The sequence below is a fragment of the Ischnura elegans genome, chromosome 7, assembly GCF_921293095.1.
Source record: "Ischnura elegans chromosome 7, ioIscEleg1.1, whole genome shotgun sequence".
NCBI lineage: Eukaryota > Metazoa > Arthropoda > Insecta > Odonata > Coenagrionidae > Ischnura > Ischnura elegans.
The window spans coordinates 98,821,755-98,848,725 of record NC_060252.1 but is presented as its reverse complement, the minus strand read 5'-3'; the positions used below and the strand labels follow the sequence as shown (position 1 = coordinate 98,848,725).

The following is a 26,971-nucleotide window of genomic DNA, read 5'->3' as shown; positions in this document are numbered from 1 at the left end:
TGCTCTTTTAGAGAGACGGCCCGCGGCGACGGATCTCGTCCGCTCCCGGCAACCTCCTGGGACGTGACCGCCGCCGAGGTAATCACTCTGCCCGCCTCCGATTTTCCCGAGAGAAAAATCGAATGGAGCAAGCGGAGAGGGGTGCATCTAACGCCTCCCGCTTCGTCACAGCTCGTTCGGGTGGCTCGTGCTGCGTCGCTGTCTGGAGCTGATGAAAAGGCAGCGCGGGCCCCCGAGGACCCTGCCGCCGTTCTGGGCCGACTTTAACGAGGCCTATCCCATTCTCAATCCCGACACCTGCCTCGTCTGGCTCGGATTTTTTCGGGAGAGAGAGAGAGAGAAAACGAGCTCTTGTTCCCGCCGTGCGTGTCCGTCGTGTTCGTGGTCCCTTTAGGCGTGCCTAATTGGTGGATCCGTGATCAGTGATTTCCTTCTTGTTTGAGACACTGCAGCCACGCGGATGCACGGATGCAATCGAGTTGGGCTCTTATTTTGACGAAATGCGAAGTGATTGGGATTTTACGTCTGCGTTTTCCGACGGGAGGTCGGTGCATAATGTGTAAGGGATGTGGAAAATCGACATGCGATTTTATTGCGAATGAATGCGATATGAGATCTATTTTGTGATGAGGTGGAGTAAGTAGGGTGCTGGGTTATTGCAGGTCTGGGAAATTGGGTGAAGCTGGGGGATTTGAAATTTGAAATTAGGGAAATGCCTTGTAATCTCGTCCATAGTGCTTGGGGCAGGGCGGAACTTGGATTTTGTCAGGGGCGGCAAATATCAGTTTGCCGCACCCCTTCACATACCTCCTCCCTCCCCTACAACCACTTAAATGTAATACCCAAGTAAGCTATTTTTTTAGATGCGGTGATTGTAATTTTACACCAAGTGTATGCTATTAAGAGGTTGTATTTACAAAAAATACTTATTAATAACACCTATATAAACACACCACAATATACTTATACAGGACCTATACAAATAATTTGTTTGCATAAATAAGTAATTGAAAATAATTTGGTATACAGTGGAAGTATAATAAAGTTGATAAAATGTGCAACAAAATCGAATAAAAACAAGCAATATTAATTGAGACATTATAATTTTGAAAATGGTTAGTACCTAGTGAAGAGTTCTCGGGATCGTCACCGGATCAGGAAATCCATATCTGCCGCCGACATTTCGATGTCCGACTAGGTCATCTCACTTAGAGTGACTCACAGCCCTGAGGACGATGACGGAGTCGGACATCGAAACGTCGCGTCGGCAGACATGGAGTTCCTGACCCGGTGGCGATCCCGAGAACTCTTCACTAAGTCCATTCGCCGAGAAAGCACGAAATCTTTCTTCAGTTAGTACCTATTTAAATAAACTTTTCAAATTTTGCCCCCCCCCCCCTGAAATCTGCCGCTCGGGGCACGTGCCCCCTCTACCCCACCCTAGTTCCGGCCCTGGCCAGGGGAAATTCATACATTACATGACACGCGAATCAAAAGAACCGCAGAGGCGCGCTGTCGGCTGGCGGAGTGCCTGCGTCTACGACACGGAAACGTGCGGTCTATTTATCTTTCACTTAATGTATTTATTTTACTTAAATAAAATAAAATTTATATTAGTTTTATAAGTATTAAGGCACTGGTAGCATTGCGTTGTATTGAGTTGTTTACACTTAATCATCAATTTTTTTAAATGTTTTGTTACCACCAAAAAATATTAGGAACAAATTCCTCTGTTAGGTGCCTGACTTCACCATATTTTTCTGGCTACAAATTCACCGCAATCTTATATACTTCACGTATTTAGTTTTACATGGTACCAATTTTCATTGAGTTCATTCTAAATTTACACCCTTGAAAAAGTACTATTTTCATATATTTTTAGTGAAAACTCAATATTGGAGATGCTGCTTCGATTTTTGGGTATTGCGCATAAGTGATATAAGACGTAAAGTCGCCATGCCGTCTTTGGTTGCTAGGAAGATACTTAGAAAAAATTGATAAGCTGGATCACTTTGCCGAATTGACTTGAGCTGTTTTGGAATTCACGGCTACAATAGGGTGGTGTCCTTCTATTTTTTTATTGCCTAATTCGAAATATCATTACTCCTGGAGTACGCATTTCACACTTTTACATTTTTAATTGACGATATCTATTTTTCGCGATTAAATGAAAAGTGAAAATTTTCAAGCGCGCGAAAACGCGACGGCTAAGTAAGAATGCCGGGAAAACCCAGTGTAACGTCGTTCTGGTTTCCGCTGCCGCAAGTGAGGTGACTATGGGGCGAGGCTTTGAGCACTGATACGACGCAGGATGCTAGCAGGTAGCAGAGTACCCTGCTATCAGGTAGCGCTTGGCTTAAATAAGGATTATTGATACCTTATCAAACGAAGAAAACTTTCCGACCATAGGCAGTCTTAATAGGTGATTATTAAGACATGTTATCCTGAGCTCTGTGCCTCATACATGCATTGGTAATCTCAGACTATGTAAAACTCCTATCCACTCGTATAGAAAATAGGTCCCTGTGACGTCACGTGGGTTGGCATCGCATAGGCGCCAATCTGGCCTGTTGCAAATGCGGTTAAAATTGACCATTGCCATTCGCCTAAACTGGGATTTCTAAAACCAAATAATTTGAATATTATGAATACACTAATGCAGGGTAACGAATAGCAACCAATGTCCTTAGTTTTCTTTGATGTCTTATTGTTTTGAATCGTGCTGCCGTGACGTAACCGTCGTAAATATTTTTTGACTATCTGCTGCCATCCACGTGCTACCAGAGGCCCAGAGGCGAGTGTTGACTCGTTCTCATCGACATGTTTGTCTTCTCGGCGAGGGTGCCAATCGTCGGGCTATTTTGACACCAGTCAGCCGCGCGCGTCTTTGAGCTTATTCACTGCTCTCAGAGAGAATGGGCCATTGTGACCAGGTTCAGCCTGCAGCATGTGAAGAAAATTGACGGGTCAAACCCTTACCTTAGAGTAAGGTGTACATGTCCCGGCAGCTTGTCCGCCTGTGTCGCCGCGACTGAAGAAGAACGTCAGTGGTTGTTTGAAAGAGTGCAGGAGGTCCGCGTTGGTGTGTGTTTTTAGAGGCTCATTATCGTGTTTGCTCAAATTCGGGCGCCTCGTTGTCATATCCCTGCGAGGCAGAGAAATACCTGAGGAGGATAATGCTAACCGTTTTGTTCAACATGCACGAAATGCAGCCGCGAATATTATAACAGGAGGTTCTCCTGTGTGCCGCCGTATTCTAAGATAGGTCTTCACTAACGTTTTATACGCGAAGTCTTCAGTTTTACTAAAGCCGTTAGTACGCGACTCTATCGGTAAAGCGATTCGAAGGAAGCTATATTCGATACAATCTGTCGAATTAATAACTTTATAATGCTATTTATCGCTAGGGCAAATATTCCTGATTGTCACCATTGGGAAGAAATGGATTTTTTACCTTCGCCGCGCTGCGAAGATTTGGAAAAGCGATTAAACAGCGTGCGAAGTGACAACCTAAATACTGCACAGTGGTAGCTTAAATCATACTTCTACTGGGCGGATAAGCGTATCCAAAATGTTGTCTCTCTGCTCAAAGTAAGGCAGCAGGCATTACATAATCAGCTAAAAGTTACAGAGAACATAATGTTAGAGCTACACTATATTTCCAGGTCCGATAGAAGCAATAAATTAAGAGAGATGTTTTGCCGAACGGATAGATATGGGAATTAGTTTTTTCCCCCGAACCATTAATGACTTTAATAAACGCTTGTCCCTACTTCGTTGGAGTACTTCATTTTTTTTACCTGTAAACGGCTGGTGTCCTAACACCCCCTGCCACATTGCCTTTTAGGCGGCTTGCGGGGTATTATGTAGATGTAGATGAAAAGCCAACCGAACCCTATGAAATTCGGCATGAACTACTTCTCTTTAGCCAATAACTTAATAGAAAAAATTTGATTACCTGCGTAATCTCTATGAAAAGATTTCGTTCATGCCACTTAGGCCTGAAGCTATTATAATTAATTCATTGGTTTTCATTATTGAATGTTATACGTGTAATGGTGAATTTTAAGCTAGGACCGAGCGGGAAAAATATAAATTTTAAATCATTTGTTGCACAAATGTTAATATTCATAAAAGAAGCGTGGTAGCATAGTAGGTCGAGCACTTAGCTGCTGATCGAGGGGTCCCGTGTTCGAATTCCAGGTGAAGACTTTGGACATCCTCAAACAAAATTGTGAAAGTTCGTGGTGGCCCAGAGAATGGAACTTGCCGCCCTACCCTGAATGAGCGAAGTGAAGGCCTGTGGCCTGTTTCATACCGAGCTCTACCCTCACCTATGCAAACCTATTTTAGAGTATAATAAATATTTATGCAATTATTTAGGGAAAGTTAGCTGAAAAATAAATATCGTCGCCACATTTGATTGAGTGGTTAAATTTACATGGAACCCTTACACCACCCCAGCTAGTCTTCGTTCACCGAATCTCCATCTATAATTAGTCATTAGGCCTATTATTTTCTCCTTTCCAATTATTATGCCCATTTACTTCCTCCACCTCATCCGCTTACCTTACATCCTCAACTCTATTACAATAGGGTGGTTTCTTATTTTTTTTGTTGCCTAAATCGAAAGCCGGATATTGCTCTCCCATGTGATACATCGCAGCTCCCTCTAACCTCACCTCTCTTGACAGTATGACCAGCTTCTTCGCCAGAATCGTGAGACGCAGAGTTCCCCACTTGCGTGACATGTCCACCAGCTCACTCTTATATTCCCTATTAATGACTGATCTCTCCCAACAAAGGATTAAAACAGACTTAAAAATTATTCACAATATTATAAATTCACACATTGATTGTCCTGATTTGCTTTCATCCATTAATTTCAGAGTACCTTGCCGACCCACTCGTACATATTCCTCACTCCATACGCCTATCCCTAGACTATCCCTCGCTAAGCGCTCACTCCAACACCGCCTTTGCTCCCTGCTCAATTCATTACCAGACAATATTGACCCGTTTTTTCTGCCCTTAAACTCATTCATCAATCTCGCCATGTCCCATTCCTCGGCTAATAAATAAACCTCCCTCTCCACCTCCCTTTCCTCGTGCCTTCTATTTTGTTCTCTACTATCTTTTGCCTGTGCTCTTTGTTCAGATTTTTTATGTTAAAATTTTATGTTTGTTACTGCGTCACTATAAATTGGCAGAAATGCTGTATGTGAGCAACTCCTTAAATAAATAAATAAATTATTCGAAGATTCCTGGAGTATGCATTTCACGCATATAGATTTTGAAATGATGATATCTATTTTTCGCGATTAAATGATAAGTGAAAAGTAATTATTAAAAAAAAAATATCTGCATTTCAAGCGACTACGCGTATTATTTCAACGCGCGCAGGAAAGTTTCCGCATCGTCAACAGCAGCGACTTCTTTCAGTTGTCCCCGCGTTCACAGCTTTCACGCCCGAATTTCCTCCCCATCCCCTCCGCGTTTCACAACACAAGCCGAGTCGTTTGCGCGCGCAGCTACTTCCCCTACTCCCCCTCCCCCCTCCGCCGCTTCCCCTCTTGGCCTTTGTCGCCGCCCGAGTTGGCAATTGCAGAATAACCGCCGTCGTGCTCGCCCGTGTTCATCGCTAGTAGGTCCCAGTGGGCGTAGGTTTCCGAACGCAGCATTTCGTGAGGAGACATAAAATCTCCCTGTGCAACGAGCGGGAAAACTTCGCCGTTTAGTCTCGCGCCACCTTCTTTTGTTCCACTCATTAACCACCGCGTTTCATGCTCGGCTTGGAGATGGACCCATTTCCCAGGGAGTTGCCGCCCCTGGCCCATCACGTCTCATCGCACCTCAACTCTGCCTCTTTTCACCGCCTCCACTTCCAGCACATCGTAGCCTCCAGGACGCCGAGGAGGTGCCTCTTCGGCAGGGCGGACTCCAGCGCGACGAGAAATGCACTGAATAGAATCTTCCAGGAGGAAGCCGAGAGGTGCGTGAAGACCTGGGAGTTCGACCCGATATCGGGCAAGCCGGTTGAGAACCCTAAGCGGTTCCCATGGGTTAAGGTCCCGCCCGCAACCCCCGAGGTTCCCGAGGAGAGGGTCGCTCCAGCGACGGAGTGCCACAAGCCGACGGCTGGCATCCCGTTTCCCGGGAAGGAGAACTTAGTCGTGCCGACCGTCGAGACTTCAGCTCCCGAGAGATTGAGCGAGGAGGGTCTTCGGGGACGTGTGATGCCGGCTACCGCGGGGGGCGTCGCCGAGGATCCGGACAGCCAAGTGTCGGAGAGGAGCCGGGAGGCTAGGAGGTTCGCTCCATACCGGCAGCCACGAATCACAGGTTGGTTGACGATATTTCCCTCCTATATTTTAATCATAACCTTAGGTGAAAATTACCGGTTAAAATATTATATGGTTAATTGGTTTCATATGGGAGCGTGGTAGTCTAGTGGGTAGTGCGCTAGGCTGTTGGTCGAGGGGCCTCGGGTTCGAATCGGATTCAAATCTAAATCCTTGAAGAGCGTGGTGGCACAGGGAAAGGAACAGGCCCACCTTCCCTGAATGTTGGAAATTCATACGCCCGTGGCTTAGTTCGGGTGAGATCTACCTCAACTTATCCAAACTAACACACGGACGTGAGTGGATTGTTTTCGGTCCAAACTTGTTTAGCAGAAACCGGCACAGATTTCAACGCAAGCGCTAAAACGCTAGACCGTGCCAGGCAAGATGGTACCTACTTAAACAAGTGTCAGTTGGTTATAAGTGTGTATTAAATCCAAGCAGCCGTTTGGCGTGAATATTTTCACTTTAAGAGAAAAGGGGAGGGTGTAAGCCCAGTTTAGTTTCTGATCGAATGGTCATAGGTTTATTTCTCTGGTGAAACTTGGGTGCTCCCTCAAATTTAATGATAATAATGCAGTGTGAGGTGTTCTTGGGTTAAAAACTAGCACCCCTGTCTTTAATAGGTAATATTGACATCCGCGTGTCATATTCTGGAGTGAGTTCTACGCTCACCTTTCCAAATCTACCTTTGGGTTAAATCACAGACGTGACCTTAAAATAATTTTGCGGATAGAGGATTTTGCGATGATGTGAAACCATCGAACTGCCTAATTTTTTAAGAATTTTATCTTTGCGGAATTGCCTTATGGAATGGATCTCGCAAGATTCCAGACAAAAATATTTGCCGTGTGATATTTCTCTCAAGTTAAGTCTCGTATGTGTAATGAATTTCGTAATTATTGGCGCTGTAATTTATTTATCAATAATTATTGGTACGTAATTGAAAAGTATTATGAATCATTGCAGTCATATTGCATACTGATATTTGGATAGTGGAAGTTATTGATTTGTATTATTTTTTTATTGCAAATTAACCATGAACTATGCCCTTACATTCTGACTGTCGCGATTAATTTTTAGGCAATTATCTCTTCAAGAAAAGTTTATTTCAAAGTAATTCATCGCATAGCTTTTCGACGCGTATATATCATACAAACTTGACGTTGCCTAGCTTTTTCGGCAGTATTCACGACCATTTTATTAATCACATGAAAATTCAGTTTATCGAATTTTTCTTGCCTCGTCCATTAATTCATCAGATTCACTGGAAATAGTAAATTGAGTTCTTTAAGCGTTGGTACTGCCTAATGATAAAGATAGAATTGATTTTCTAATTATAAAAATGATTGTTTCAATCGGAAATAAATTAAGTACAAAACAATATTATGTAAAAAATTGGATCGGATTTAGTTAGCAACTGCAGTGAAACAAATATTACCAGCTCTGATGTGTTAGTCGCGATTTTACCTTCTGATTGGCGTCAGCATGATGGCAAAGTTTTCTCGAGTACATTTTCTAGCCTTCTCTGGACTGACACTTTACCCATCATTCTAAGGGCTGGTCAACGTGACGTTTTAAGTCGCGTCCTATCGCTGGGAAATCCGAAAAGAATGACTTAAAGCCTTTACTTTGATAATCAACCATTCGCTGAGAGAGATTCAGGTTGCCCAAGAAGTTGGGTATTCCGGATATATCAAAAAAGAGCATCTGCTGAATTTAATCTTCTCTGGGTCGTATTTTCGTTTTTAACTATTCTGACTGTGCTGAAAAAAGAATTAACAATGTCACTGTACTCGATTCAATCCATCCAATTATACGTGATGAATTTTCCATGCCTTACGTCATGCATTTCCAGCCTCCCCCAGTAGCGTTATATTTTTTAAAACGTCGATGTAAATAACTTTCACCAACGTATAAAGAATTAATAAATTCTACTTTGGCAAATTCAGTTCCTTGCAGTATATCTATATAAGATGTATGCATTCATACTCTTGTAGCGTTATGGGTGCTTAGGGAAAGAAAGGTGCCACTTAGAAAATTTATCCGCGGGACACATTTTCTTACTGCCAGTTGGAGATTTGGATAATCTTTTAGAATGAATTTATTTTTTCTACGTATTTTATTTGAAACACGTCTTCATATATCTCCACGCTGAGCCTCTTAATTCGTACTTAGCATGAATTTTTATCGGTGTCGTTGGTAATCATAGTGTTTGTTTATTTTTCTTCTAACTTAGTTTTGTAGCAGTTAAATATTTAATTGAATCTTTGAATGCTATTTGCTACCAACGTTATAGGTTATTTTTGTCAATAATTGGTCGAAATTGGGATGGAAAAGTGCGCTTGCATTTTTAATTGGGAATGCTTCCATAGACATTATTTCGGTAATTATTCTTTAAGCCTCATTGTTATATCGTATCTGAATTCATTATTTTGATTCCTCGTCGCTGTTTATGACTGTCGTACCTATTGGTCGTAATATAACATTTTTATGAGGTTAGCATAAGTAGCATAGCGTGTTCTGCTTGGAAACTTATCATGGTTTTCGAATGGTCCCATAAAGCAGTAGTCTATGTTTCACCATGCTTAATCGCAATGCATAGTCGTAAATTTTGGTTCGATTTCATCCTCCTTTCATTTATCGGGATTCCTAATATTTATTATATGCTATATATTGCGGTTTTATTTTTTAGAAATAATTTTATGGTCCATTTTGAAAACTGTATCGTAATCGTTGTCCAGGTGATTGAATGAATCCCTGATTATAATTGCTTACTTGCGGTTATTATCGAAGAGAAAGTCTGTTTTATCCTTTTTTGCAAAAAAAATACGACTTCCATTACGATTTTTGTATTCTTGATTGCATGAAATGAGCGAAGGATGAACATAGATTATGCTCCTATTAAAGGTTGCAATTCGATGCCTCTCCGCATTTTCTATTGTTTGTGGTTGCGGTCATATATTCCGTTTCGCATTTACTGCCATGTGTCTCCAATGCACTCCTGTAAGTCTTGCTTCAATCCCTGCTACGGGCCAACAGAGAGCGTTGCGAAGCTTTCGCGCTCTCTGTTTTGCAGTCTATTTCTTTTATTTTATTCTCATGATCGCGTCTACTATAGTACGATGGTATACGTAGGATATGATTCACGTCGTCGGAGGAAATATCTTCTTCGAATTTCCTAAGGAAGTTTAGCCTATACTTCGATCTACGCTGCAGTAAAGATTCCCATCCTAACACGTGTATCATACTGGAAACGCTGCACTTTTTGTCGTAACAACCCATCACAAATCTGGTCGCCCTGCGCTGTACTCGATTGATTTCAGCTATTAGTCCTACTTCATAAGGGTCCCACACGCTAGCAGCATATTCAGCAGCAGATCGAGGCTGCTTGCTGGATAATATGTAGATATCCCTGCAAATCGTCCTTAGTCAGTGTGTGGGTGTTACAGGTCAGCAGAGAGATGTATTTTTTGACGGGGGACAGGCACACTAGAAGCCTTGGGTTGGAGGTGAACTCCCGTTTAGCTCCTGCGGCTGTCGCGAGTTAGCGCTGATTATCGTCGCGTTGAATTTCATCGGCAGACGAGAAATTTTGGGCAGCGTCGCGAAGGCGCATATGTAGGGCACACAATGCATGACCCGAGTGCTAGGAAGGCCTAGCGTTGTCGTCATCCACAGCATAAGGAGAGATAATGAGCTGGTGCTAACTCGACTCGCAAACAAGGCGCTTTTGTTGGTGCGGATGTTTGGAGGGGCGAAGGAGATATGTATTTGTTACTTGCTTCGAGTGAGCTGTGCTTGGCATGTGCGAGTAATGACGTTATCCATTGCATATTTCGTCGCACAATGCTCATTTGGAAAATATCTTTATGAATTTTCGAGATACCAAGGGATGAACCCGGGATCTCTCACTTGCAATGACAACCTTGGGTATGAAATTTTCAGGTGGAATGTGTGAAATTGCTGATAAATTTAAGTGCTCGTTGTAAGAGATAAAATGCCCAAAGTATGACCAAGTATTTACTAAAGTCGTTGATTATTCGATGGAAAAACTAATTTCCCTACCGATCCGTTCGGCAAGGAATGTATTTTGTATTATCGTTAATGTCGGACCGGGGAATGTTCTAAGGTGATATTTTCTGTGTCACTCCACTAACCGCATGTCTGTTGACTCGGTAATTCCTGGATTATTGCCAAGGTAAGAATTGTTTTGGAGAGAGGTGTATTCTTTTCCTTTCTCATCGCATCGTTGCATTTATTGCCTGGATAGCTTGTAGGCTTTCTCAGGCCCGGTCAAGAATTATCGACTATTGGTGAAAAGTATTGTATCACTCAATTTCATGTTCTTTGATTGTATCTTATTAATATTGGTACACGTGTAAAAATTAGATATTATGTAATGATATCAGACTTCTTAACTGGAGGACTAAGAGAAGCTTTGATGAAGAAGCCGTCCCTACACTATTTATCCACATCAGTTTTTAATAACGTCCCAAAAGGAGTCGGTTGAAAATGAAAAGAAGGGGATTTATTATAAACTCCCTCTAGCGTTTTTAGGATGTTATAAAATTGACATGATAAATAAATAGTGTATGAGCGTCTTCTTGATTATAGCTCCTCAAGTTCTAATCTCAACCCATCAAATGTTATTATGTAACACCTAATTTTTACTCGAATATCATTATTTATTATGTTCAAGGAAAGGAAGTATAAGCACGTGAAATAGCGCATTATTGGGAAATCAGCGGAATGTAGATATGATACTTCTCATAGTCTTATCTTGTCTAGGCTTGTGCCGACTTGTCTCTTTTTCTTTGTTTGTGTTTTCCGTGCGGTGAGTCGTCAGTTTGGAAGTGACGCATTGAAATTGCCGGATCCTTAGGCGTAAACGCCTTTTCCGGTGATGAGGCAAGCGGCGTGGGTGATTGGGTCGGCAAATGTGTTGACTTAACGGGTGATGTCGCCCTCTCCCTAACACTAAGCGAAAGCGGTTCCCCTAATTTTTCGTCATCCCGTGTTTGCATTACTGAGATACGAATGGCGGCAAACACATGATTAATATTTCACACTCGTGGTTTCTTAGAAGAACCGCTGAAGAGATAAATGTACATGTACCCTCTTCTCGTCGCAAAATGTAACCATATGCCTCATTAATTAATATAAATATGATATTTTAATATATATCGGTTACTCTAATACGTCTGAGCATGCATGTTACTTTGTCAGCTATCTCGCTTCTATGCGGCATTTATTTGGAATAATGTGACGCATTAATTCGCTGTTTTTCTTAATCAACGTTTCGATAAACTTTTTTTGAGCTTCCTTTAATATTTTTGTCACTTATATTGATCACCATTCACTGTGTATCTCCTTCACAAATTTTGGTTACGTTAATGCAGCTTTTTGTAGTAATCGCCTCCCGGTATGTAGTGTTGTTAAATGTTTATGTTTGATTCTGTATTGTAAAAATGGATTAATATCCCAAATAGTGATATGAGAAATGAGGGATTATTGTGCTTAATTCTATGCGATGTTTATTTTCTCTTCTTCTTTGCCATTCAAACAATGTCATGCGTCACATTTCGTTTGAGTCATTTGTGAGGCATCAGCAAATTTCGTAATTCTAATGCAGAAGATGGATTCTGGGGTATAATTAATAAATATAGTCAATGGTTGCAGAATATTGTGCCTAATCAGCTCATTACCAGTTTTCACGTTACCAATAGACAATTCCATTGAATCCATGGTTAACAGAATTTAGTTTCTTCGTGAAGACAGTGGAAACGAATGAAGGGAATATTTTTGTGATCCTTAAACTGCTTCGTATTGTTTGAGTAAGAATGTGAAAGTTCCTCTCCGTTCAAATTCATCAGCTCCGCAGCCGATAAAAAAATTCGCCCAACGTGGGGCTCGAACCCACGACCCTGAGATTAAGAGTCTCATGCTCTACCGACTGAGCTAGCCGGGCTGGTATGATCACAGACGTCAACCTATAAAGTTACTAGTCTGCCAGTGTATTGGTATCGGTTGTAGTGGTGGTGTACTATCATTTCACCGGCATCTTTATAGATCGATTCATTTGATTAAAAGACCTCTTATCAGAACCTGTTTGCTATAGCCTCTTACAGGATTTTGTTTGTAGGTTCCAGACGTTTTGGAAGAGCGATGCCAATTTTCGTCGTAACTATATACTATTGGTGCGGTCTATGCATTTAGCAGTTGGTCCTTGACAAATGGTAATTGTAGAGTTAAGCTGTGCAAAACGAATATTTAATATTGCCGAGTATATTGTGGGACTTTTATCTTATTTACATCAGAATTGTAGCCACGATGCCGTGCAGTTTTGCCAACGCATAGATATAATAACCTCTTCCAAATTTATCTCCCCTCACTTAATGGACCCTCTCTTTTCCTGAATCCCAGCTTGAACATTTTTCTACATCTACATCTGCGAGCCACCTCAGGGTGTATGACAGGGGGTGATCGATCACCATCATGCAGCATGCAATTGGACTTCCACATGCACACCACAGAGTACAAAATACGTCACGCATACTTACAAATTATATTACTATATGCTGTTGGAAATAAAAATAAAATTAAGAAACATGTATTAAGTTTTACATAGGTTAGTAGGCTACACTACAAGTCATGCAATCTATTTATGAGTTCTATCGCTGCCGTTATAATCTCTTATTGATCGTGGAAAAAAAGACATTCTTTATCTGTCTGTTCTACAATCTATCTCTCTTATTTTATTTTTATGATCTGATCTTCCGTGGTGTGTTGGCGTCCGCAAGATATGGTTAACTTCGTTAGAAAAGACACTACTCTTGAATTTATCTAAAAGGTTTAGTCTACTTTTAAATCTACGGTCCGACAGAGATTCCCATCCGAGTTTATCTAAGAGGTCAGTTACACTAACAAGACTATCGTAACGACCTTTCGCATACCTGGCAGCTTTCCTTTGCACGCGTTAAATTTTTGTGGTTACATACATGATATTGAATCATGTCTTTTTTTGTCTTAAGCATGAGTGACTGTGTCGTCTTTTGTGTTTCCCAATCGTGGGGGCAGGAAAGTCACCAACGCCTCTTATTCTCGATGTAAAATAGTATTAATCACCATAGAGACGTGCCGTCTGGCTTCGTTTATCTCCCTCCTCCTCCTATTATCTTTTTTTTCTCCTCTGCGATTGCGTAAGCGCACTGCATCGCGCTGCCAACGAGGCTGAGGGCATATCACTATAGCAGCGGTTTATTGGACGTTCGTGAGATCACACTCACTTCCATGATTTATTGCACGCGCTGTTCGAATCCTTTCGAAATTCCTATGCACCGCTGCCAACTTGGAGTGAAAGACGCTCACGGAAGTTTCGCAATGGCGATACTCGAGGGGAAAAAATGCATCTGCCATCAGATTTCTTTTATAAACGGATCATTTTGATATATAAGTGCAATTTTTCGCCATTTATGTCATTATCAGATACTTAGGTAAAGTGCGTCACAACGTCACAAAATAGTTTCAACTGATTTGGGCGTTACTTGGTGGAACGGTGAAATGTTCATGGTGAAACAAAACCCAGCACTATTCCACAAACTTTTATTTTAACCGTCAACTCTCAGTAGATATCGTCATCGCAATGACGGTGTAAACGTCGAAACAAGTTGACAGTTAAAATAAAATTTTGTGGAATAGTACTGGGTTTTGTTTCACCATGAACTAAAATAGTTCGTCAAATAACTAAAACATTCGTGGTACACGTTCGTTAATATTAATGGCGTTGGGGCTTAATTTTTTCTCTCCCGAAAAAACAAACGCCCTAAAGACGGCTAATGATGTAGAAGTAGATGACACAGTATTTCTCTCATTTTTTGGTTCCGGCGAGTAGTTCCTGGTGTTGAAGGTCTAATGTGAAGTTGAATGCACACTACGAATTCGCAGGATAGATTACGTTCGTCCTGGAATAAAGTGCCCCTTCTGGTGGAAATCAATCGTTATTGTTGGTATGGACCAGTCTTGAATTTAGTCTTCGTCGTCATCTTCAATCATTTGAGTTTTTAGCTGCGATATGGTACATTATATCGCGAGAGCGAGAAAACGAGAAAATATAGTAACTCCATTCGGTAGATATTTTTCACTCTGTCATAGAAATATATTCGTATATTGTTGCTAGGTACAGCAGCTATATTTGTCTCTAATGGAAACATGTGCTCATAATCCCGTTGCCGCCAGCGCCTCTAACGATTCCTCGGTTGTTCGTCCCAAAATTTGTGATAGTGTCCCTCCTTTACCTTAATTGGAGAACGAAACGCACTAGGTGTTTCGAACTAAGTCTCTTGTGTTTATTAATGATAGGGCCGCAATGGTAGCTTGTCATCCACCTTATATTGATTGTGCCTCTTGGGCTACTGCTAGGAATATCAAGGGCGCCGGGCAACGAAGTGTTAATAGGGTGGTTTCCTATTCTTCTTTTATTGCCTGAATCGACTCCTGGAATACGTATTTCACATTTTTAGGTTTTTAAATGACGAATTGTATTTTTTGCGATTAAATGAGAAGTGAAAATTTTCAAGCGCGCGAAAACGCGACGGCCAAGTATGAATGATGGGAAAACCTCGTGTGACGTCGTTCTGACTCCCGCTGCCGCAAGTGAGGTGACTATGGGGCGAGGCTTTGAGCGCTGATACGACGCAGGATTCTAGCAGGTAGCAGAGTACCCAGCTAGCAGGTAGCGCTTGGCTTAAATAAGGATTAATAATACCTTATCAAACGAAGGAAACTTTCCGACCATAGGCAGTTTTAATAGGTCATTATTAAGAGACGTTTCCCTGAGCTCTGTGCATCATGCATGCATTGGTAACCTCAGACGATGTAAAACTCCTATCCACTCGTCTAGAAACTAGGTACCTGTGACGTCACGTGGAGTGACATCGCATTGGCGCCAATCTGGCCTTTTTCAAGTGCGGTTAAAATTGATCATCTAAATTGGCCTCTCGTCTAAACTGGGATTTCTAAAACCAAATAATTTGAATATTATGAATAAACTAAATGTGGGTAACGAATCGCAATCAATCCCTTTCGTTTTCTTTGGTGAAGGAAACTACCCTATTAAAACCGATACGTCGAAGGTATATGTACAAACGCACGAACGGTGATGTTGGCAGCGCCGAGAGTATCTCCGCGGGGCCGTACGTATGACCTTCCTCCTCTGCGTCGGCTCATCTCAACCCCGGGCGTGTTGAGGCACTGCCAACGATGAAAAAAAACGTCGTCGTCACGCGGGAGAGGATGGGGGATTTTGCTCGCTGCTTCGCCTCTCCCTCTTCGTTCTCGCGTGGTGGTGGGGGCGGGGGGATTGTCGTGTGCACGCTTGCACCTACTTGCAGAGGAGAAGGAATAGGGATACGTATTTGCGGAGTGGGAATCGTGATGAGATAATTCTGTCGAGGTGTCACTAAGGCACTAGGTTCCTCGCTGCCTCGAAGGAAGAGGAGTCTGCTGTCATGTTCATCAGTGAAGCAGGGAGGGGGCGTTTTGGGGGATAAACCCCCCCCCCCACAGAGCTCAGAGAATATCATAAGTTAAATCTATTTTACTTAATTGGATTGATATCACTAATATAATAGTGTAAGTATTAATAAAATATCCCTCAGAAAGCCATAAATTGCACCATTTTGGACAATTTGTCATTAAATTCCGCAATTTATCAATCCTGCACACACCGCTTATCCTGATTCGTATTCCATACCCCCACACACCCCGGTATTAGCTGCACCTAAACACCCCCCCCCCCCTAGCCTTAATTCCTAGCTGCGCCCCTAGTGTTCACCACTACTTAACCTGAGTTAACTGATATGAATGCAATTAGTCATAGGGAATTATGCAATTAGTTATACTTTGTGGAATATTTTCATAGTTTGAAATGAAATTACAATTGATCACTGTCGTGGAGTGTAGGTCTGGTGTAGGTCTCACAAGATCGCTACTCCAAGACGCTAGCGAACGTTAAATATAGGGGCCAAGGGAAAGAAAAAAACTCAATATTAAAGTATTCTACCGATTAAGGTAGGTTTCTATGGAGTATTCAGGAAATGTTCCTGCAGTCTACCCCCCTTCATGGATTTCTCTCTTAAATTAACAATGACACCTACTCCTTTTCATTTTATCGTTATTAACGTTATTACTTTTTATTTACCATTATAATCTCTTATTGATCGTGGAAAAAAAGACGTTCTGAATCAGTCTGTTCTTTAATCTATCTCTCTTATTTTATTTATATGATCTGATCTTCCGTAGTATGTTGGCGTGCGTAAGATATGGCTAACTTCGTTGTAATGGGATTATTAATTAATTGAAATCTTTATATAAGGGAGAGAAGAAGGAAGAGCGACTTTAAGCCGAGGTTTGGAATGTTCGATCCTAAATGGCATCTATGGGAGGGCGAGGGAGCGGTTTTTAAGATGCCTCCCTTGTGACTCATCCGGAGACATACTCGGGAGATTCCTCGTTGCTGAAGGTTACGGTTTTCCCCGGAATGCATCCGGTCTCGTGACTGGATGGAAAGAGAATACAACCCTTTCTTCTCACCCAGCTTCCGTCTGTCCCCGCCACCCCGTTTCCTTTGGAGGAAACCCACCTGCTTTCCTTGCTTGAGGGGAGATAAGAGGAAGTGATATCAAAAGGCGGTAAAGGAGGTGAACTATTATGAATTCTTTTTTGCTTACGCCACCCTGTGCACTTGCTACCTTTCTGCGGGTACCGTTATGCTTTGCACCGGTCGGAAAGCAGTTGAGAGCATTCTGTGGGATCTTTTGCAGCCTCTTGGGTGACTGTTATAGGTATCCGTGTATCCACACAACGGTGGCTCTTTTCCGCTCCATCCATTGTTGTCCGATGCCACAGGAAACGCCGTGAAGTGTTCCGGGAGCAAGTGTTTTTTTTTTTTTGGGTATTTGCTTTCCAAGTTCAGGAAGCGGATATTGATCCCAGTAGGCTCGGAAAAGATTTTGCTACCCGGGACTCAAATTTGGACTTCTTTGTACGATTCAATCGTTTTCTTGGGTTGTAAAGGGTTCTTAAAGGGACATATTCACGACGAAGGAGGAGTTGTGTCCACCCCCTCAGGTTTGTGTTATTTTTTCGAAATACGTATGATGTATTTTGAGAATACATCGTACGTATTTCGAATAATTTAGGAGGTAAAAAATGTAGGGTAGGTTGTAAAATTTTAGATCAGTGGCCCCGAAGTCACCAGATAACGTGCCAAGTACGTCTGTTTCTTGTTTAAGAGGATTAAAGTTACCCGTTATTAAGTTCTGCTTTGGTTCATGAGAACACGGCAAATATATTCCACCAAAGTACGATGTAAATAAACGAGACCTTCATTAAAAAATGGGGTTTATAATAGGATATCATTATGCATACCTACTTATCTCTTGTCCAATCTCGGTGATCTTTTCCTTAAGTTTTTCCCATTACTATATTTCTCACATAATAACTCTATTTTATTAAAATGGCATATCCACCGGTTCCTTCTCTGAGGTATGGTACTTCACAGTTCCCTTTTTTCTCCTCTTCTTTGCTACACCTTCTTTCTTCCTATATCCTTTCATCCAAGAGGACAATGATGGAAACAATTGCTATACACATCGAATTTGGGGTACCCAATTACAGACTGTTGAATCCGTGAAACATCTAGGAGTTAGACTAAATAATAATCTATCGTGGAATAAATATGATTGAGAAATAACCGGTCAAGCTATTCGTAAAATGGGTTTTGTTAAAATAATATTAGGAAAGTGCGACGACAAAGTGAGAGGAATTAGCTACTTTTCCCTCGTTAGACCACATTTAGAATACGCTGCCAGTGTTTGGGACCCTCATGAAAAAGGCTTAATAACAGAGTTAGAACACGTGCAAAGAAGAGCTGCCAGGTATGTGAAAGGTCGTTACGACAGTCTTGTTAGTGTCACTGACCTCTTAGATAAACTCGGATGGGAATCTCTGTCCGTAGATTTAAAAGTAGACTAAACCTTTTAGATAAATTCAAGAGTAGTGTCTTTTCTAACGAAGTTAACCATATCTTGCGGACGCCAACATACTACGGAAGATCAGATCATAAAAATAAAATAAGAGAGATAAATTGTAGAGCAGACAGATAGAGAATGTCTTTTTTTCCACGATCAATAAGAGATTATAACGGCAGCCATAGAGCTCATAAATAGATTGCATGACTTGCAGTGTAGCCTACTAACCTATGTAAAGCTTAATACATGTTTCTTAATTTCATTTTTATTTCCAACAGCATATGGTAGTATAATTTGTTAGTATGCGTGACGTATTTTGTACTGTATGGTGTGCATGAGGGAGTCCAATTGCATGCTGCATGATGGTGATCGATCACCCCCTGCCAAACACCGTAGAGGTGGCTCGCAGGGTATTATGTAGGTGTAGATTTAGAAATTCTCTCGAAAGTATTCGATCGACAGTGGATGTGATTGAGGCACCAGGCATGAAGTTCTTGCATCACGTACTTCTAACCCGATCGCCTCTCTTGCGGCCTCGAGTGCAGCAAGTGAAACTTCACTTTTTCCCCACACTCCCTCTGCAATTGCCGCGCACGCCCTCGGCATCATGGGAAGGGAGTGAGGTGAGATTGTGTCCAGCACGTCGAGAATGCATTCGTCAAAAGTCCTTCGTTCCAAGGTTACCAATCGAAGCTGGGTCTTGGTATCCTGATACCGCGGGCTACCTTGCATTCCAGCGTGCGTCTTTCATTGGGTGCCGATCACAGGTAACGCCTTTCGGAAGTTGAAGTGCAGAATTGTATGCGTATGATTACGTTCTTATCAACCGCGTGTGCATTCAGAAGTAATGGCCCAAATTCGACGATGGCTCATGACGCATAGTTACCATTTTAATTGAAGAATAGCTGCTTCATCTTGTAAAGAAGGGGTTTCTCTGTAAAGAAATAGAGTTAATGATTTAACTCTAGTGCCATTGTTAAAATGGGGTGATTGTTTTGAGATAAAGTGAAAATTAACATCTCAATCGCTGCCTTACATCTGTATATACATAATGCCCTGCGAGCCACCTCTAGGGTGTTTTGGTAGGGGGTGATCAATCACCAGCATGCCGCATGCAATTGGACTCCCACGTGGACACACATGCACACCACACAGTACAAAAAACGTCACGCATACTAACAAATTATACTACCATATGCTATTAGAAATAATAATAAAATTGAGAAACATGCATTACGTTTTACTTAGGATAGTAGGCTACACTAAAAGTCATCTAATCTATTAATGAGTTTTATCGCTGCCGTTATAATCTCTTATTGATCGTGGAAAAAAAGACATTCTGAATCTATCTGGTCTACAGTCTCTCTCTTATTTTATTTATATGATCTGATCGTCTGTAGTATGTTGGCGTTCAATTGAAAAATTGTGCGTCTAATTGATGAAGAGTGATTTATTGAACCGATAAATTAAGAAATATGTTTTGTTGAACGGATCGGTAAGGAAATTCGTTTCCCCCGCGAACAATATAGAGTTATTAATGCTTGGCGGACCTTCGTCATAGAATTTCCTTTTTATTAGCCAACGGCTGGTGTCAAAACAGCCCCCGCCAAACACTTATTAAGGCGGCTTGTGGGATAGTATGTTGATCTAGACGAGTGCATTTCCTTCTTTTCATTGGTTTTCGCCGCAGTAAAATCGTTGAGGCGAAGCCATGGACTTCCTTATCTCTCCAGCGACGCATCTGCAGGCTGGATGCAGCGCCGGTAGTCCCCTCACTAACCCAATCGCCTCGCTGTCAGGAGGGAGCAAACTCTCCTAGTATTTGTTCAGACCGTATGTAAAGTCTGAATTCGCGTCCTTGGACGATTCGGCCCCTTCTCGTTCTCATCCTTCACTTTTTGTCGAACGGCCTTTCCTTATCGCCAGCGTTCATACTTGAATCGTTACGGGCACAAATGTGGGAACGGCTCCGACAAAGGCCCGTTGCAATTTATCGTCCTCTTTATGGCCTGTGAATATCTATATCTACTTGATAACTTCCTTTACATCTACATAAAGTAGACCATCCCACCATGCTCACCACACGGTCACAAAAATATTGCGCTTAGTAACAAAAATAGGTGCGCATTCCTGCTAAGGCAAAATTTGCTAATGGTTGGTGATTCGAAACATTAATCCATACAAGGTAACAACAATGAAAAGAAACATTCCATGAATCCTAACGAGTGAGGATATTATAATCCTTATAGTGCCATAAGGTTTAAAAGCCATGCGGAAATAGTCCCTGGGTAAATGATGAGCCAGGAAAACTTATAATGGAACACCACAAAGCAAATCAAGAGTCAGTGATTTTTCAGTGACATTTTTTCGCGTCCATGACTTAGTCTGACGTGAGCTCTACCTTTACCAACCTCCGGGTCGAATCACTCGGGAGGAGAGAGTTTAATATTGCCAGACGTAATTTGCCTCATGAATCCCTCCGCTATGACAGTATTCAATTGGAGTCAGACGTTGGAGTGTATAATTATCGATAGGCAGTATCAATTGACCCTACACGTAATGACTCGTGGTTCTCGTGATTTTCGGTGATGGATGTACACAATCTTCCTACCCTTTCTCCAGAGCCCTTATCCCTTGCGTGCACCCGACGGAAACAATGGGAGGAGGAGAGACAAAAGAAGGAGGGAATGCGAAAGCGAATAAAAAAATGAAAACAAAAGAACGCCGGGCGAAGGGAAGGTAGGTGGGCGGGTGTCTTACGGGAACTTTGCGTCGCGTGCGCTGTGCCGCCGGAATGCTTGATGCGGCCGGGCGATCCCACTGTCCCCTTGGACCGCCCGCCCTGGCGACCTGTGGTCGGCAGCCCCTCATTCCACACGGGGGTCGGCCCATCTCAAAGTGTCGCCTCGACACGGGGGGTGCCCATGGGATAGTGGACATATATAGCCCACCCCCGTTGTTTCCCTACCCTCTTCAAAACATTGGAATACATACCGCTCCCATGTGCAGTCTTTGTCGTAATTTTTCTGGGCATCTTTTTTTACAAAACTTTCAGGATTAAAATATTTTCGAGTGCAGCTACCAATGTCAAGATTCACTTCGTACAAGTCTAGTGTACAAGAAAGTTTTGAATGTATTCCGAAGCCGTGGGCTTTGATTTTTTTTGCACGATCCCTCTTTCTAATTTAAATGCATGTCCCTCCATTTAATCGCGAAAGCAAATTAAAATATCTCTAATACTTGCCGAGTCAATTTTAATGAATTTTCTAATTTTTCACTAAAAAGTACTATCGAATTGTAGTTGATGCGGTTACTGATTACGTGCTAAATGAGTAGAGAGAAAATTAGAAAAAAAATCAGTTTCAGTGAATATTATTGGACTTTATTGTAAATGCAAATTAAATCTACAAGCTGACTCCCCAAAGGCGCATGAGCGTTAGTAATAATCTGCACTCACTGCCGTCACGACCATCAATAGACGAAACAAAACACAAATGAAAAGATCGCTCCATCCAATGACTGGCTAAGTAGCGCAAATTCTTTACGCCAAAAGCTACTATTTCGTCGTTTTTCTAGTTAGATTTTTCTCGCTGTGAAATACTAATTTTGTCAAGAGAGGATTCTTCAGATTTTTTATTATAATTAATTACCGTGATACTTGTAGCGCTGCACACAAAGGTTAAGCTAATCACTCAATCTTTTCCTCGTCCGCTTCTTAGAATATATGGTAAATTAGTTCTCGGAGTATGGGTCAAATGTACATGATGCAAAAAAATTTTAGCCAACTTTTTAGTTTATTTAAACTATCATCAGGGCTATGAAAGAAAACATGAGAACAACATAAAATACAATGATATACAATATTTTTCCATTAATAAATGTTACGATAGAGTTTTTTTTACAATAATATAATTTTAAAAATTTTATACGTGCGCAAAAAAATTTGACATACTTTAGCTTTGCACATATTTATTGATATTACGTTTCTAAGCTATTACCATACCTAGTTACCATTAATTTTGATTAATTAAATAAAAATAAATTTTACTAAGGTTTTCAATGTCTGTTTTTTATTACAAATGTTAATTGATTTAGATATATGAACCATTTCTTTGAAAAGTCTTTTTCTCAAATTTACCTCATGATCTAAAATTTCGGCGTTGTCAAAATAAAAAACTTGGCCATTGCTTATGCTGTGGCTAGCAAGAGCACAAAGTGTTATACCACCTTTTACTGATGGCTTGTGTTGTGAAATCCTTTTTTTTTAATATTGTGATGTTTGTGCTATATAGTAAGTGCTACAATCGAGGCATGGAATTTTATATATTGTATTACAAATACAATATATAAAATAAATAAATGTATTCAAGTACTTCGAATATATTCATCAGAGCTTCCATCTTCGTCCGTGGCTGTCATCCTCCGTTGCATTTATGGAGAGATTAAGAACTTGCCCCGGTGCCCGAGCAGAGGGAGGCGCAGATGCAGCGTTGCATAGAGGGCGCTTCAGGGTCCTTCCCTGCAACCATGCGAATCAAACTTCGCGGGGAAAAAAGCATCAAGAGAGAAAGAGAGCGGTCCTTTATTACAGCGTCCTTCGGAGTGGCTGATAAGTCCTCCTTTAACAGATCCCACCCTCCATCCATCCCTGCTCTCTCCTTAGTTTTTCCGCTGCGAAAACGAAAAGGAGTGAATAACGCCTCGCGTCTCCTCCTTGCTCGTCGTCCAAGGTTCGCTTTCATTCGAGAAGGCTGTTAACTGCAGGCGTTCTCCGTCAGTGTGTGACGTCTGGATGACAAGTCCCCTCATGTCTTGTGGTTGGTGTTGACGCTGTCCGATGTGCTTTTTATCTCATTGACACGTGAATGTCCTCACTCTCATTATTTCCTCTCTATAAAATATTTTATTTAGCATCTCTTTTAGAATTTTGAAATCCAAGAAAATATCGAGTGTGGGTCGACGTTTTGGGTGATTAAAAATCATTCTTCCTCAAACTGTCGAAATGTAATTAATTCCATCTTCTGGGTTTAGAATTTGTTTTTTATAATAAAACCTCCAATACTTATAGTAAGTTGAATGAATATAGTTATAGTAAGTGGAATATATTTCCACCGCTTCAAACTACACTTCGGATTACTGGCTGTCATTTTGATGATGATGGTACTGCATTGCTAATTCAGATTGAAATTGATTTATTTATAAAATTCATAATCGTTGTGTTATTGATCGTAAGACAATTTTGATAAAACTTTTTAATAATCTGTGTGAAGTTTTTCGCACGTCATATTTATGGAAAAGCGAAGATACTGAATCGTAAAGTAGGATTTGGGACAAGAAATATCCTCCTTTCTCTATCTCAATTTCTACCGCCCGGATATATCAGAGAATTCAAAGAAAACGACTAATTATGCTGGAGAAAGTGGTGAACATAGATTTTATCCTTGTTGGGGGCGAGAATGAATCAAATATTAGGACATTAAAATTTGGACACCCTATGGTACGCTGTCATAAAATGTAGAATACCATCAATATATGCATCGGAGTATTAGTGCATGCCACGCCCATTCCCTTGTACATGATTAAATAAACAATTTAGACTTCGTTACTTGAAGAGGGAAGGTGTCTCATCCTCTACTATTTAGCTCATATAACTTCATTGACTTTTTAAGGGGGAGGGGGTCTGACGCTCCAGCTTAATTTCTCCCCTGGTTCGAGGAATAGGGTGGTTTCCCATTATTTTTTATTGCATACATCGACTCCTGGAATACGTATTTCACGCTTTTAGATTTTTAAATGACGATATCTATTTTTCGCGATTAAATGAAAAGTGAAATTTTAAAGCGCGCGAAAACGCGACGGCTATGAACGCTGGGAAAAGCCCGTGTGACGTCATTCTGGTTCCCATTGCCGCCGAGTGAGGTGATCTTGGGGCGAGGATATGTGCGCCGCTGCGATGCAGGCTGCTAGTCGATAACAGAGTATCCTTTTAGCAGGTAGCGCTTGGCTTAAATAAGGATTTTTAATACCTTATCAAACGAAGGAAACTTTCCGACCATAGGCAGTTTATATAGGTGATTATTAAGAGATGCTTCCATGAGCTCTGTGCCTCATGCATACATTGGTAATCTCAGACGATGTAAAACTCCTATCTACTCGTATAGAAACTAGGTCTCTGTGACGTCACGTGGAGTGGAATCGCTTGGGAGCTAACCTGGCCTTTTTCAAATTAGGTTACAATTGACCGTTGCCATTCGTATAAACTGGGATTTCTAAAACCAAATAATTTGTATATTATGGATACACTAATGATGGGTAACGAATCGTAATCAATGCCTTTAGTTTTCTTTGATGGAGGTAACTACCGTATTATCAGTGTTGGATTTGAGCCATGCCATTAAGGCAGCAGACATCTTCAGTGGTGGAGTCGCACGGTTCCCGCCAAAAAATCTCTCCCACCCCCTCATCCACCCCTTCTGCCCTCCGCTTCTTCGAGCGTGCCTTCGACTCCCGCGCAAGGCCCTGCCTCGTGAAGGCCCATTGGTCGAGTGGCCGAGTCCCTTCCACCACCAACCAACGTCTCCCTTCCTTGTCTTATTCTCTCTCCCTATCTTCTGCTCCCCAAGGACGGGCACAGCGGCGAGGGGGAGGGGGTGGAAGGAAGGGTTGGGAGATGAGGGTGGAAAGTCGTTGGGGGTGGGTGGTGGGATGAGCGTCTTAGGGGAATGGAGGCGGGGGAATGGAAACAAGGGCAATAAAAGGATCAAACCAGGAAAAGGAAGAACTAGGAGGGTTGGCCCGAGTGTCAAAGAGAAGACACGGACGAGCCTTCAGTGGTGGAGCCCTCTTCGCGTATCGAAGTACGTTTCATTTTCATGAAAATATCAAACTATGTTGTGGATGAGTTATCAAACTATCCGTCTAATTTTTTTCTGAAAATTAAAATTTATAAGCTCCCTTTTTATACATCTACATAATACCCTGCGAGCCACCACTAGGGTGCTTGGCATACATGTTCTTATGGTTTATACCTGCCCAACCATGCGAAAAATGTTAGTGAATGCTGGAATGTACGTGAATTTTTGACAAAATTCGCATACATTTTAGACTAGCATTAAAATTTAGTTCGCTATAGACATGCGTAGGAAAAGGCTCAAATTATTCAACGGTGCCAAAGAGACCTTTCGAAGAAGGCGTTATTGAATAGATTTATTTGATTCCGTAAAAATTTAATCTTGGGTAAAATCAATCGCCGAAAAAAACTCTTTTAGCTTGTTTTTGTAATTATTCTTTTAGTACTATTACGCCTTAAAAATTTTATTGAGTGTATTTTTATTTAATAAGCTATTTTCTCAATCAACTCGCCGATATTAATTCCTATATTACATTTTTGTTAAAATGGTCGAACTGTTTGGTGTGCATATAGTGATGCATGCTGGATGCTGGTGATTGATCACCCTCTACCAAACACCCTAGAGGGTATTTTGTAGATGTAGATGAAAAGGCTAGCGGATAGGAGAGCGTAATGGAGAGCTTCGTCAGACTAATCTTTGGATTGTTGGCTTATGATGATGATGAATTTTTGCTGCGAGTACACAGTGCCTTTACACTATTACCGAGTGTGGTGGGGGTGAACAAGTCGGGACACGAGGTCGGCCGGAAACAACTTTTCCCGCCCTCCCCCTTTCGTCGCCGCGTCTCTTGGCTCCCCGAATTTCCCGCCTCTCCGTTTCGCGAACTCTTCCTTCCCAGAAATCCCCTCACCCCATTTCTCAGCGCCGATTCCCGCCAAAAATTTTCCGCTCAATCCCGTACGGGAAGAAGAAGTCGCCTTTCTCCGCGAGTTTTCCCCATCTCCCCCATCGCCACACGCACCTCCCCTACAATCTCATCCCCCCTATAACATCTCTCGGAATCACTAACCCACTTCCCCTCCCCCGTCGCCCGGGCAACCGCTTATTTTCTTAGCAATATCCCGTTACGAGTCACGCGTCTCAAAACACTTGGGCGGTTCGTCTGCGGTTTCAAACGCGTCACCCGACTCTCTGATTGCGTTTGCAGGTGTGGTGCACGTACACATATACAGTTGACCTTTCTATAGCTTGGAATCGACCGACGATATCCGAGTGATTTGATTGAGGTCGATTCAAGAATACCTCATTTTTCACTTACATCCATGATCGTTCTCAATTTGTCTACAATATTTAGTGTTTTATTTTTTTCAAATTCTCTCCCTTTAATCTGTGCAGGCATGAAGTGTCCGATCCAGTTTCTACATCTTCGTTCCATTCCCTACTATCATGAATCGGATATTGTGCCTAGGCATGAATTAGAAGAGAATTTGAAGCTCTTGGGGTTGGTAAAGAAGGACGCCTCTGTGAACAGAAGAAAATGATCTAGTGAACAGGAAAACTGAGGGCTTCAGTACACCAACCACGGAATTGCATTACAGTGAATGAAAATAAAATAAAGAGTGATACATCGAGCATAGACTAATTCGTATTTCGCATCTCGAGCGATTGAATTAGATTAGAGAACTAGAATTATGGTGGAAAGTCGGTGATTTGATTTCGAAAAATATTTGAATTACGCTACGTTAGG

At 41.7% G+C, this 26,971-nt stretch overlaps 1 protein-coding gene and 1 non-coding gene across 2 annotated transcripts in view; one reads left to right on the top strand and one right to left on the bottom strand.

Moving 5' to 3' along the window:
- Positions 1 to 5,591: 5,591 nt before the first annotated feature.
- The window catches only part of LOC124162052, a 46,041-nt gene continuing 24,661 nt past the window's right edge, over positions 5,592 to 26,971 (top strand). Inside the window, exon 1 of the mRNA XM_046538392.1 lies at positions 5,592 to 6,342. Coding sequence (XP_046394348.1) covers positions 5,784 to 6,342 — 559 coding nt within the window. The 5' untranslated portion in view covers positions 5,592 to 5,783. The remainder of the gene's footprint in view (positions 6,343 to 26,971) is intronic.
- Trnak-cuu lies at positions 12,240 to 12,312 on the bottom strand. Its single transcript has one exon. It is a non-coding gene; the product is annotated as a tRNA-Lys (tRNA).